The following is a 13,700-nucleotide window of genomic DNA, read 5'->3' as shown; positions in this document are numbered from 1 at the left end:
TGATGAGAAAACTTCACTTGGGAAATGACTACAGCTATAGCCATGCTAAAAAAGATAGATCTGTACTTGCTTGAGACAGAGCTGAATTTGGCCTCCCTGTGTAGAACTGAGCAGGTCAGGAAACTGCAGTTCCAGACAAAACACCAGCAGTCAAGGATGTGTAAGTAAGAGCTGGGGAAAGAGCATGCTTCCTGCACACAACAGAATATACTCTGGCATGGGCAAGTAGTAACAGTCACCAAGGCATGCCGCTAATCCTTCGGTATCAGGATAATGCCATGTCCTGGTGCATACAAGTTTCTAAATGCTGACATTGTGGCGACCTTTAAAAAGCTCCTAAAAGCCCTCTAAAATTGTTAGGCCTATTTCTGCTTGTGATTATGTTACTTTAAATGCAGAGCTTTAAATGCAGATTTTGGATTCACATCTCTCTAGCTGGCCCATTATTTCCTGTATTGTTTCCAGTTGCGTGAAATATCTATGCATGTCCTCCAGGGCTGCTGGAACCCTCTGTCCTCCCCAGCAGTACACATGATGCAATATGCCTCTGACGGAGGAGGAGAGCCGAGAAGTCCATGTAGGGAAGCGGATAATTTCCTTTTGAGCAATGGATGCAAAAATAGCTGCTAATAAAAAGCCTTCAAACTGTGCCTTCAAACTGTGACAATTCAATACACACACCTACGAAGATGCCTTGACAAGCTGCTTGACTTCTCAGTAACTCTTTCTTGTTTTCTTTAGTGCAGCCTCCTCCAAACTCCCCCACTCAGGTATTCATCTCTGTAGTGACAGCTGAGACCTGCAGGTGTTTACTGCTATTGCCCTTTCAGAATAGACAGACACCTGCTCCTTACTGTAAACATTTATATCATGGTGCTTGCCTGGCTAGTTACAGCCCAAATAATGACAAGCCAGCCTTTTCTTTTTTTTAGCCCTTTGCTGTCATGCATTAATTCTCTGCAAATAGGCATTTGGTACTGGAAATAGCTTAAGCGAGATCCCTCTCTGGTGATTATTTTACTAGCACTATCTTTTCGCAAATGTTTCGTATAGAGTCACCAGAAAAGTGTATTATGCAGTTCCCAGATATACAGCACCCTACAATATTAGGCTCACGCATGAAGTGCAGGACTGTGTCTAGTGGGCAAGATGCTTTTTGCCATTTCACTAATACTAATGTTATTTCACTATCTTCAAACTGCTACTCTGGCTTTGCTAAGCAACAGCGGAGATCAGAAGGGAGACTGTTTGCTGAGGCCTATAATACTTCCAAGTGTCAAAACAGTTTCTCAAAAGGGTTTTTGACCCTTTTGTGTAGAGAGAAGGTCTGAAAGCTGGGTATTTTTAAAATTGGCCAGGAGTAGTGAATTATGTAACCTTAGTTTTTCTGGAAGTCTTCCTGGGAGGTTAATAAGTGTAATAACTTCTCACATCCTAACTGAAAGCGCATAGGAACCCCATGTTTTACAAAGACATCCTTTCCCAAAATACTCACTTAATGTTAACTTTACATAGAAGTGATCAAGAGACAAAACATTAAGAAACAAAGCCACAAAAATCTAGGAAACTTCCTTACAAATCATTCTCACTTCCTCAGCTGTTTATTTTTTTGTATCATGATCCTGTTTTTATAGTTCTTTACTCACCACCAAATAAGACATGAATTTTCTTTTTTTTTTTTTTTTTTAAAAAAGCAGCCCCCAAAGAAGCTAAAAATAAAAGAGAGACAGCAGTCTTCCTCAATCCCTAAAGGTACAAATTGTGCCAGTATGGACTGCAAAGTCATTCACTGCGGGATTGAAACCAAAAACTTCAAAAAAAGGGTATGTTCTTCATCTGGAAGGAGTGGAAGATGAGAGTGGCCCAGGGCACTGTTTGACAGTACAGTGACCATGCCAATGACATAAGCTATGCGACTCCAGGCTATGCAGCCTGTTTTCATTAGAGGCTGGGAAGCACCTCTGATCCAAGAACAGGCAAAATCTTATTTGGAAAACAGTGCTCACAGTCCTAGTGATATCTGTACCAGAAAGAGACACCGAAACTGCTGTTTCACACACTGAAAGTCATGGGAGAAGGCTACTATGGAGGAGATGAAAAATGAAGAAGCTTCTCTCCTGACAGTGTGCCTTCTAAAACCCTCCAAAACAGTGTAAGAGGGGGCAGGAGTACTTTTTCTAAATACACTTGAGATGTAAATGCTAGGAAGGGAGGAGAATAATGTGATGAGGTGCCTGTACATTGGTCATTAGTTAATTCAGCTTGCTGATAGAAAAGAAAATTTGCAGCCATTAGGTCAGCGAGGTTGTAGAACAGCCTTCTGGGGAAATCTTTCTCAGCAGTAGGTAGCAAGATCCTCCTTATTTGCAACACTCACTTTGATGGAAGGGGCTGTGTGACAGGAGAGGAGTGATCCAGGAGTTAGAAATTCAAGCTTCAGAGACACAAGACTGCTGCTATCCAATTTTGTGGTATACTTGAGAAACATTTGAAAAGAAGCCTGTCCGTGTTCTGAGGGCTGCTCCATGTTTATAAATTTAATGGAAATTTTTCTTCAGGACTTGTGTTGGTTGCCTGCATTTTTGCTTCACTTCTTGCTGTACAATCTGGCTCCGGGTCAACTTAAGTTCCCACACTGCTCTGAGGGACTGAGGACAGGCAACAGGTCCAGATGTGCTCTGAGGAGCATCACCAAACCCCAGCAATGCCACAGGCTGGTGCAGCTGGTTCATGCATTCATGGCATTACAGAGCTTGCCAGCTCAGAAGGTAATTCTCACCAAGACAGACTGATGGGGATTGCTGTCACCTCCTGTTGTGTGTTGGGGGTGATACTAAGATCTCTCAGGAATTTTTGCCAAACATAATTTCTCTTTAGGGGCCTAGGACACTGTTGACACCCTTGACATCTCCTCCTGTTTTCCCATGGCAGACTGTAACTTCCAGGGGGTTGGTGCCTTATATACAAGGGGCTAAAGCGTTAATTAGTGTTGAGGTTTTCCATGTGGCTTGAGGAGGTCTGAGGTTCTTGTAGCTCCTGAACACCTACTGCATGGCTTCCTGCAAGAGTGGAAGGCTTGAGCTCAGTAACCTATGCTGCTTCATTCAATCCTACATGCTTTCTTTAAATAGTAAAACATGGTACAAAATATGCAGAAGATTTTAAAGAGACACTGGGTCACTGGACTTCATACTGAAACACATCCTCTTGGGTTCTTCTGCCCCATCTGTGCCAGAAGTGGAGGAAACTAATCTGTGACTTATGAACCTCTCTGTCCCTTTGGGGCACGTTGGGCCTAAAGGAAGATGGAAACCTCACTAATAGCCCCAGTCTTTTGACAGATCCTTGCACGGTTTGTAAAAGAGGAAGACAAAGGAGTCATTTTCTCCACTGTTCCTTGCGCTGTTGCACAAAGGCAAGTAAGTTATACAATAGCTAAATAGGGATTACACAACTAAGCTCCATAAATCTAAATCAGAAACAGAATCTCGGTCCTGCACTGGACAAAAATAAAAATGTGGAAGGGTGAAATTCTGGTCCTAATGAAGTTAGTGACAAAGCTCTTGCTTACTCTGGTGAGATCACAGTTTCACCCAAAATCTTGTCTCAAGCCTGTAGCTGGCTGACCAGCCTGGATATTTAAAGCATATCCCTGTTAAGTTTTTACAAGTACAGGGATAAAACAACCTTTTCTTTGTTGTTGTTGTTGTTTTGGGTTGGGTTTTTGTTTTTGTTTTAAGCTTTTTGCTTATGATAAAGAAATACAGAAAACTATTTTAAGACCAAGTACTGAGCAACCACTTGCAAACCTGGAAGCCTAAAAAAGGGCCTGATATACTGTCTCTGCGTCAAGAACAGACTTTGGCAAAACAGTTGTTCCCATGCTTCGGTGTCAGTACATTAAGCCACTGAAAGCGCCTGCTGAATCACACTACTTTGGTATCGGACAGAAAGATGGGAAACCCTGACCTGTGGGGGTTGTCAGTCCAAACAACAAAACACAGACATCAGCAAAACAAATAAAAGTCCCTAATGAATTTGAGATTTAAGCTCTGCAAGTAAATAACTTTGTGAAATGATCTGCTCTGCTACAAGAACTGAGTGTCGCTGAAGCTGTTTGGCACACAGACCACACTAATTACTTGACAGTTGTTTCAGTTTGGCCTGAGGTGGACAGCAGTGCTGGGTAAGAAAAGCCACTGCAGTTTCTTCATGTCCCCCCAGTCATCTGGTCTGACTATTGAAAACTATTGCTGTTACACTGAATGCTAGCATGTACACCAGGGCTCCCCCCACCCACAAGATTCCTGCCTGATGAAAAAGAAAGGAAAAAAGAAGAGAGGAGAAAAAGGAAAGCTTGTGCAATTAGGGCCAGGCATCACATGTATTCCCAGGCCATGAGTTATTTCTCTCCCCCTCTTCCCTGAAGCATCTCTTAACAACTGAGCTGATTCAAAGCAGAATGTCATTAACAATCTAACAGTGGACAAGGACTGGGGATTATCCCTATCTCACAGAAGCCAACTATAAATAATCATCTTGGGCAAATCTAACATTCTGACAGGGTGGTAGGATCCCAAAAAACTGATTCCTGTATATTAATAAACACAAATGCTGAACTATTTAATGCAGAGCTTTTTGTAGCTGTGTAAATCCTTCTAACAAGCATCGGATAAAGCTGTCAAGGTGGGGAAGAATTGCTTCTATGTATGTGATTAAGCCTGAGCAGTTAAAAAGACTTAGCCTGCTATAAACAATTAAGTATGGTAGGTCAGTGCCATCCCAGTACCCATCTGGAAAGTCATCATAGCCTTGACTGTTCCATGACCAGCTTGTGACCAGCCCACATATGGCCCAAGCAGGGCAAAATCTCACAGGCTCAACTGTAACTTCCAGCCTTTATACTGTGAAATATGGTGGCATGGCAGGCTGTGGCTCTGTCCCTCCTCTGCACCAGCTAGAATCCAGCTGGAAAATTAGGGGCCAGAGAAATTGTCTTTCTTGGTTTTCTCACTGTGCAGAACAAGTGATTAATCAACTCCAAGTTTCATACCCATTCATCATATTGCAAGCTTACACCATCAATTTGGATGGAGCCATGCTACTTTATATCTTCATTCATTCCCTCTGACACTTGTCTACTTCTTCCTTCTTTCATTCGCACTTGTGTCATTTACTAACAAACACCTCCCTACACTTACCTTTCCTGCCTTATTTGTTCCCTCTCTCACATCAATGATTACACCCTCTTCACACTACCCCCTTTTCTTCTCCTTTGTTATACCCTGGACCCCACAGATCCTCCCTTGGCCTCAAAAAAAAAAGTAATGAAGAGGGAGAGAAGGAAAGAAGAGAGTGATTCCGTGTAAGTGGCAGTGAGAAATGCAGTGTACCCCTTGAATGCGGTACTTTGAGAGGCACTCTAGGTTACCCAGGTAACACTGGTGAACCCCTGCTTTCTTCAGGTCAGAGGTTTTGTTCTAAATTTGTGCTTCGTTGGGTAGAAGGTTTGCTTGAGTGCTCACGTGTAAGACTCAAGGATTAAACCCAGAGGTAGATGAGCAGGTAAGATGACACCAGAATCAATGCACTCTCACATGCCCATACCAGTCGTCCCCAGGAAGCCCATACAATTACTTAGCTTCCACCCCTTTTTGCAGGTAGTTTTTCTGAAGCAGGACATTATTCATTTTTTCCAAAAATAAGCAGAGCATTTATTGTTCAAAAATGCTGCCTCTGAGTGTCAGGGTCTTTGCAAACACTTACTGTTATGCACGGACATTCATTCCAGGTGTAATGACGAACACGGCAAACAAATCCAGTCTCATTGAAGTACAGAACAGAGACACACCACCAGTCCCAACAGGTATTGCTCATACTTCGGATGCAAAATCAAGAAACCCTGGCCTTTGGTGCTCATTGGTGTCCTCGCAAACACAAACAGAGGTAGTGATTACCATTCTGTATATTTTTCCAAGTTCTGAAGTGCAGTCATGCTTGTTTTACATTGACCAAATAGCTTGAAGTGCCAAGTTTCCAAAGTAACATAATATAAGAGGAATTTGGCTCATAAGTTTACTAAATACTAGGTTTGCCTTTGAAAAGAAAAGACAACAGAGGAGACTGTTACTTCTCAGCTGTTAAGTGAAAAAAACACTCAACAATAATTCTTGTGTATAGCTTCCTTTGCCTCGTCCAGCCGCAGCTGGACATAGAGATAATGTCTTTCCGAGCATCCCACAAACACTGGCACTGAGGTGGCACTCCTTTATGAACACACCAGCTCAAACTGAGTGTCTAAAGAAGAGGTCCTCATTTTACCTACAAGGAATTCAGTGGCAACAAGTAATGTGAGAGGCAGATACAGAAAACATGCTTAAAGATGCTGAGTGGCTTTTCTTACAGGACGAACTCTAGGGTTTATAAACTACCAGCTTAGCCATGGATTGCCTTCCCAAAGCCACAAACACCTGATAGCTTCAGTTCCAATCATGAAATTCCCAACATGGTAGCAAACAGCAAATGCTGTCAACTTGCCACATAGTACAAAGACAGCATCAACAACAGTAATTAATGAACACAGTCCTGTGTATCTTAGCAACCCTAGAAGCCCTTGTCAAACTTCAGAGATCATTTTATGGCAACCAAGCTCGGGGAAAATGGCCTGGGCCAGAATGAACAAGCATGATGGGCTGCTCTTACCCACCACAAAACAACTCTTCAACCATAAGGAGTAAGACTAAAGACCTGGCTTAAGGCAGGAAAAACAGTATACTGACAGCCTTTCAGGTACTGAGTGTATACCAGTTTCTCACCTAGTCTCCTCCTGAGTGAAATAACTGGTCCAGCGCTGCTGTTCAGTACTTACACCTCCTCTAGTAAACTGAAACATTACACAATACCTGAAAGTTACAATTTCCATTTGTCTTAGTAATATATAAGAACACTTCTTAATAACTTCAAAGTGTTGGGCCAAATTTGATTACATACTCTTCCTTTTTATGTGCTCCTTCTTTTTCACTAAAGCCAAACAAACATGCAAAATTTCTGCCCAGAGAAAAAGACGTTTCTGTGATTCATTATCAGAATATAATGCCAACATACATAAACAACAGGACATGCCAATCTTGCTCTGATTAACTCTCTCCAAATTTACCAAAACCTTGTAACTCAAAACCAGCTTCTCCATATGCCAGCCTCTAAATTACCTGACAGACAGACGGTCGAGTGTAAAAGCAGCAGAAGTCACATTAATGTGGTAAGATGAATGAACAAGACCTGGGTTATCATCAATAACTTACTCTATAGTAGTCTGTGCTGTACACATCTCTAGACATTCCAAAATCCCCGATCTTCACCAGGAGGTTCTCACCAACCAGGCAATTCCGGGTAGCAAGATCCCGATGCACGAAGTGCTGTGACGCCAGGTAAACCATACCAGCTGCAATCTGCTGGGCAATGTGAAGCATCTGGGATTGGGTCAGCTCAGCAGGACGGTTGCCTTCTGCCATCAGTACTGCATCTGGTCCATGTGCCCTGCACCAAAATACAAGCTGGTTAAGTGATAGGCCACTTGTAAGCTGGAGAAGTGAAAGGCATTAGTGAGCCTAAAACCACACAACTGAAGTATAATAACAAAAAGAGCTACAAAGTAATTGGTGAAATAAGGGACAATTTGTATTGTGGATTTTTTCATTTACTGTTTTCCTTCATTGTGTGAAAGACAGGCAGTGTGAAAACCATTACGCAAGAAGTTATATATTACTCATATACGGCATATGCGTTCATAGTAATACCCCTCTGTACGAAATCACCACCTTTCTCCTGTTCTGTTCTAGCAATCTTTTCTGGAGAAAGGCTACCCAATGTAACTGTTTGATAACTGAGGAAAACCTTATCACTCTGTAAGAGTGAAAGGCAATGGAGTGAAAGGCAATGAAGTGGCATGCATAGCATCAGTTTTCCTATTTCCAGCATTCCTTGATTTCTACAGGGAGACAGGCCATTGACCCTTCCATCTTTTCTTAAAGAAGGAAGAACTAACTTCTTTCTTGGATGCCACTGGAGAAACAAAGGCAGCAATTTTAGATTTACATTTCTAATTTCCTATCCAAATGCACAGAAGGAAACCACTTTTGCTTATTTCATCACAAAGGGTAAGTCCTGCCTGAGATGGGAATTCTTGACAATAGGAAGAGGACACAAAAGACACACTATGTGGAACAACTAAACAGCTTCAGAAATACAAGCTTTTCAAGACCTAGCAAGACCCTAACATGTAATAATCAACTGATTAATCAGAAACTTGTATACACTTCAGTAGAAGGAGAACCATTTTGCATTTGGAAAGCCCAGCAAAGTACTGGAACACATGTGCTTCACCCATCTTAACTATGGTATACACATGTAACATCCTAGTATCTTGAAGATACAGATAGAACCATTCCTACACACAACATTTTATAATAAGCATTACTAGCTAATCCTTATCCAACTAATGAGGTCATCTGGCAATCATTCCTCATTTGATACACCTTATAATTTTCTGAATATCCCTTTCCATCCATTTCATTATCCTGGGTTGTCAGAAGCCTTTTTCATTCCTTTCCTGCAGGCTATTCTTTCTAAGAGACCACCTGTCCTCTTCCTTCCACAACTTTTTTTTTTAAATACTCTAGAACCGATTTTTATTTTCTCTCAAAGGTCCTTCCTTCCTACAAAGAGGAGTTCAGAGAATCACCTTTCTAATCAATAGAGGTGAGGACTTAATTCATCCCTAGAAGAAGGGCAGAGGAGTTTGGAAAAGAGTTGCAAATTAATAAAAATCTCTGAGATGAAATCTGACACTACCTATTAGTAATATGATATTAAAATTGCCCCAAGGGAAGAACTTCATAAGCAAAGTGACAGATGTTGGAAAGAAATGGAGGGCGTGTAGCATTGCTGGGACTGCATCTGGTACCGGACAAAGCAAGTCTCCGCCACAGGGTACAGGTAGGCAGCCATTCAGCTCGTCTGGGTTCAGGGGGAATAAATGGGAGGACATGAAACTTCCAACCCAGATTGCCAGGCAAATTCCTGTCGGAAAGCACTGTACCTTTTTTTTAATGACTGCTCTCTGGCATGAATCTCTGAGTTGCTAAATTAGAGAACTCTTAGTCTTTCACTAGCTTCCTTGAGGACAAGATCTGTATCCAATGAACCTTTTGGATTGTTCTTAACACTCCATCCACCTTGCATGTCCTCTTGGTTCTGGGTGTAAAGGAGGTGCTCCTCAGTGTCTGCAACAGCCAGGAACATCAGCAGAGATTTCTTTAGATCCACATCAGTCTCCACTAGCCAGAACGAGCTGGCATGACGTTGAGGCTTTAGTCCTAGATTTGAAACAGCCTTTGGCTGCATGCAGACAGCAAGGCTCATTTGGGTTAAATTTCACATTCATTTTTGCCCGACAGCCTTTGGTGGCGCTGCAGGGTAAAAAATACGGGCTCTTACGGCCCGCTTACAACTAACCTCTGAGCTGCAGCACAAGCTTCAGCAAATGTGAGAGGAATGACAACTTGGAGCTTAGGTTTAACAGCTTGTCCCAGTATAATCATTTTATGTTCTAAAGACAAGGGCTGATCAACAATTAAAAAAACAGAGAAGACCTAAAGTAGGAAATACACTGTCTGCTAAACTACCTTTCTGGACAATAATTCAAAATCAGAGTTAGGAGGTAAGAAACGGCCAATCAAAAGAATCAAAGAATAAGTTATTTCTTACAAAATAAGAAATTATTTCTTAGCAGATGCAAATCTGGCTTCTTCTAATAGAAATTCAATGTTCTGAAAAAGTACTGGGATGGCATCTTAGGAAACTGCAGTTCTCTCCTGATCCATGGCAGAGGTCCAAGCAGGCAAATGTAAAGGCTCCAACATGACTCTGACAATATACTTAAATCCTCCGCCAGAGAGACAATCAATCTGTGAAAAGTAGTAGCGTTTGCTCTGCATCTCCAGTTCAGGCCCCAGTCTCCCTGCCAAACCTGGCAGCCCAGTATGGGAGGATAGTAGTTGATGTCATCCACTTTTACGGTGTGGCTATTTGTTCAGTGGAGATTAGAAAGACAGGAAACTCATTTCACACAGGTTATCAAAAATGTATAAATGGAAACACTAACAGTCACTAGCCATTTCAGTCATAGAAAAATCTGAACCCATTTAAAGGGACATCAGTTTTGATTGTTTTACAGCTTTGTCACAAATATCTTTCCAACATGGTAGTACCCCTAGTTATCTTTGGCAGGAGAGATCTCATTACACTGAATGCTTTTGTGATATCCTTTGATGAAAATCACATAGAAGACCCTGAATGAACAGTCTATTACGCATATGTTTTTTCTACATTGGAGCAAAAGCTGTCTCTCAACTGCTTATTTTTATGTCAAAAAGTGCAGGCTAGCAGAAATGGCACATACACAAGGCCACAGTTCATAACTTCCTGATTCATGAGTTACCTATTATTGGGAACCTTAGGCATCATCTATTTATTTATGACTGCTTTACTGCCAAGTTTCAATTTCCAATGCACGTTCCTGAACAGCTTCGTGAAATAAAACCCTAATCCAGACCCCAAGATGTAGCATTTTCCATTGCACTGAAGTTTCCATGGCTCACAGTTTTCTTGCTTCAGATTAATGGCAGTCTTTCCAAAACACTGAGAGGAGGGAAGAGAAAAGGAGCTAGATTTCAAAAGCTCTTAGACACCTACAGATAGCTATAGGTGTTGAGTGGGATCTTCCCAAGTGCTACCAAAAAGCCTGCAAGAAAATGTTTCTTACTGTAAGATTAATAATGAAACATTTCAGAATACATTGAAATATATTGAAAACAGTATTTTTTTTTGTTCCCATTCCTTTGGTGCAAAGGACAAGGCTTGACTTCATGGTATTTCCAAATAGGCAGAGAAACAGAGCCCCATATCCCACTACAGAAGAAGAGAGTCGCACAGATTTGCACTCCTAGGTGTGGGCATTTTCCGGTGGCAGTAGTTAGTTTGACACTAAATACAGTAACACCTACCTTCTCTGCCCACTTCTGGTTCAGCACAGTATGTGTTAGTGGATTTACCTGAGGAATTTGTTAAGATCTCCGTGCTTCATATACTCAAAGACCATGATGAGTGGATCACCCTCGACACAGACACCGTAGAACTTGACAATGTGCTCATGTTGCAGATTAGTTAAAAGCTCTGCCTCGCGGTGGAAGTCCTTGCGGGCGTTGTCGCTGGCATCCTTCAGTGTCTGTCAGAGAAAACAAAAAAGTAAGAAAGACAGGTTTGCAGAAGGTAGCAAACATGTGGAATGGCACTGTAAGATAAAGACACTATACTGCATAAAGGATGGAGGAAGTACTTTCTTAATAACACTTTTAGAAATGCAGATGTGATGTTTAAGTGCAATTAAATAATGGCAGTACAATTTTCATTCGCCTGCCACATGTCATCCCAAAAAAAAGATTCTTCTTGTAAGAGGATGCAGGAATACCCATGATCTTACTGTGCCAAGTGTTTTCCAAATACAGAACAAATGAACTGATCTTATCCAAACTATACACTAGTACACAGCTGGTTCATATCCTTTAGCATTTAACTCAGGCAAACTCTAGTATCCTGTTGGTATTTACCTTCTTGTAAGTTCTGTAAAATGAAACTCTGCTTGCTTAAAATACTTAGTAGGAACACAGATGCATTCTTTATGTATCACTAATATTACTGTTGCTGATGTTGGCCCCTATGGTGTGCTATATACATTAGGTAGATTTATGCAAGGGTACAACCCTGGACCAGAACTTTCAACCCAAGATTTCAGTCAGGAACTCCTTTGAAATTCAGTAAATCTACTCACAAGCCCAAGACTAAGCATATGTGTAAGTAGCTGGAGGATCAATCCTAAACCGATAGACAGAGAGGAAGCAGACGCAGATCAGAATTCTGGGGTGTCAATTTTTCTCATGCCCTTTTATTTATAGAGCTCTAAACTCTTGCATATGTTCATTCTGAAGAAAGTATATCAACACTGGATCAAATATATTTATACAAATAAATGTTGTATAATGAAATAATGCTAATTTAGCCACCACACATAGGCAATTGCGGATCTTTTCTTAAAAACTATACTTCCTGAGCAAAGAAACATTTTCATGCACCAAAAAGAAGAAAATTGTGACATGAACTGAATGAGAAATAATTATAAGTGACAATAAACCACTACTAGGTTCTATCTTCAAAAGGTACAGTGGCTTCACTATACTAATTCAAACAATATTTTTAAAACAGTGAGAGAAAGATAGCAGGTTACCAGTGTTCACAAATTATTATTCACAGAAATTGATGTCTGGGCTCTGTACCTCTGGATTTTAACTACACCTAGACTTAATACAAAGCAAGATGAGACACAAAAGTGGTGGCATTGTTTTAACTAAAGATGCTTTTTCGTGGGCATCTAGTCACTTTATTTTCTATCTCCAATTCATATACAGAGCACAGGACCAACCACACTCATCAGAACAGATGCAGAACAAGTTGATACTGTGCAATCATTCTGCCAACAAATCCAGTTTTTAGCTGCAGTAGTCATGGTTTGTTCAAGGTTTTTCTTCAACAGAGACAATTCTGCCCACTTTTCCAATATTATATGTCTTCATGTGTGAAGCAGGGACTAAAAGATGACTGGCAGAGAAAACAATTTCTTTACTTGTGAAACTGCAACCACAGGTCTTGAAAAATGAACAGCTACCATAATAAGGTCCAGATGAGGGCACAAGGAGTAGGACAGACTGCATAGGCATCTACCAAGTTCAGGGACTTTTCCCTGTGGATTTCAGGCCCTATGGATCCTAGAGGCAATACAAATCACTCATGCTACAGATGTCCCTTCCCTGAGGGACCAGCTTATGAATCTCATGTGTCTTCAGGCCTGGAACTCTTCTTCTACAAGTTTTACCAGTAATGATGCAACAAAAATATCGCATCATCAAAGCTTCACAGGCTATGATATATTAGTATACACAGATGAATCATCTAAGGTGGACATCAGATTGGCTCCACACTATGGTCCCCACACAATCACATCTGAACTGAGTGAGGACTGAAATTGAAATATCTTCCGATGCTTCCTGGCTCTGGGATGATGCTTTAACATGATACAAGCACCAACCCACAGTCCAATCTACGCTACATAATGAAATCACTGGGAACAATTCTGTTGTCACTTGAGTTTTCTTTGGTGGTTTCAAGTATAAAGTAATTGCACCGTAATTCTTAACAACAGAATTAGAAAAACAGTTCATATAGAAAACATTTTTAAGTAAAAGCAACCTGGAAAAAAATTGACAGGGAGAAGCATAGGCTGATACCATTTCCAGGAGGCTCTTTGCCTGGAAAGACAGTAGAAATGCTGACAGCTCTGCCCTGTGAGGATGGCATATTGTATATTTCAGAAGATGCTTTTTATCTCACAGAAACAGCAAAATTATCATATGACAGCGCAGTTGCCATGGCAATTGCACATTTTATGTCAAACAGCAAAATGCAGAAAGGTCTAAAATGCAGGTAAAATTCAGGCAGGGTTTCTATTACCAAGGGGCAACTTGAATTTCCATCACCCACCATTGCAAAACCCCCTTTTCATTATTTCACACAGTGCACAGAATAGACAC

At 41.1% G+C, this 13,700-nt stretch overlaps 1 protein-coding gene across 1 annotated transcript in view; it reads right to left on the bottom strand.

Moving 5' to 3' along the window:
- The window catches only part of LOC104463061 (BDNF/NT-3 growth factors receptor-like), a gene marked incomplete at its 5' end in the record, with an annotated part of 44,738 nt that extends 31,885 nt beyond the window's left edge, over window positions 1-12,853 (bottom strand). Inside the window, 3 exons of the mRNA XM_010075242.1 lie at window positions 7,302-7,536; window positions 11,112-11,286; window positions 12,769-12,853. Coding sequence (XP_010073544.1) covers window positions 7,302-7,536; window positions 11,112-11,286; window positions 12,769-12,853 — 495 coding nt within the window. The remainder of the gene's footprint in view (window positions 1-7,301; window positions 7,537-11,111; window positions 11,287-12,768) is intronic.
- Between the last annotated feature and the right edge of the window lie 847 nt (window positions 12,854-13,700).

Source organism: Pterocles gutturalis, unplaced genomic scaffold (assembly GCF_000699245.1).
Source record: "Pterocles gutturalis isolate BGI_N339 unplaced genomic scaffold, ASM69924v1 scaffold14252, whole genome shotgun sequence".
In the NCBI taxonomy this organism is placed as follows: Eukaryota; Metazoa; Chordata; class Aves; order Pterocliformes; family Pteroclidae; genus Pterocles; species Pterocles gutturalis.
Note: the sequence above shows the minus strand (reverse complement) of the source record. Positions and strands in the feature narration are given on the sequence as shown.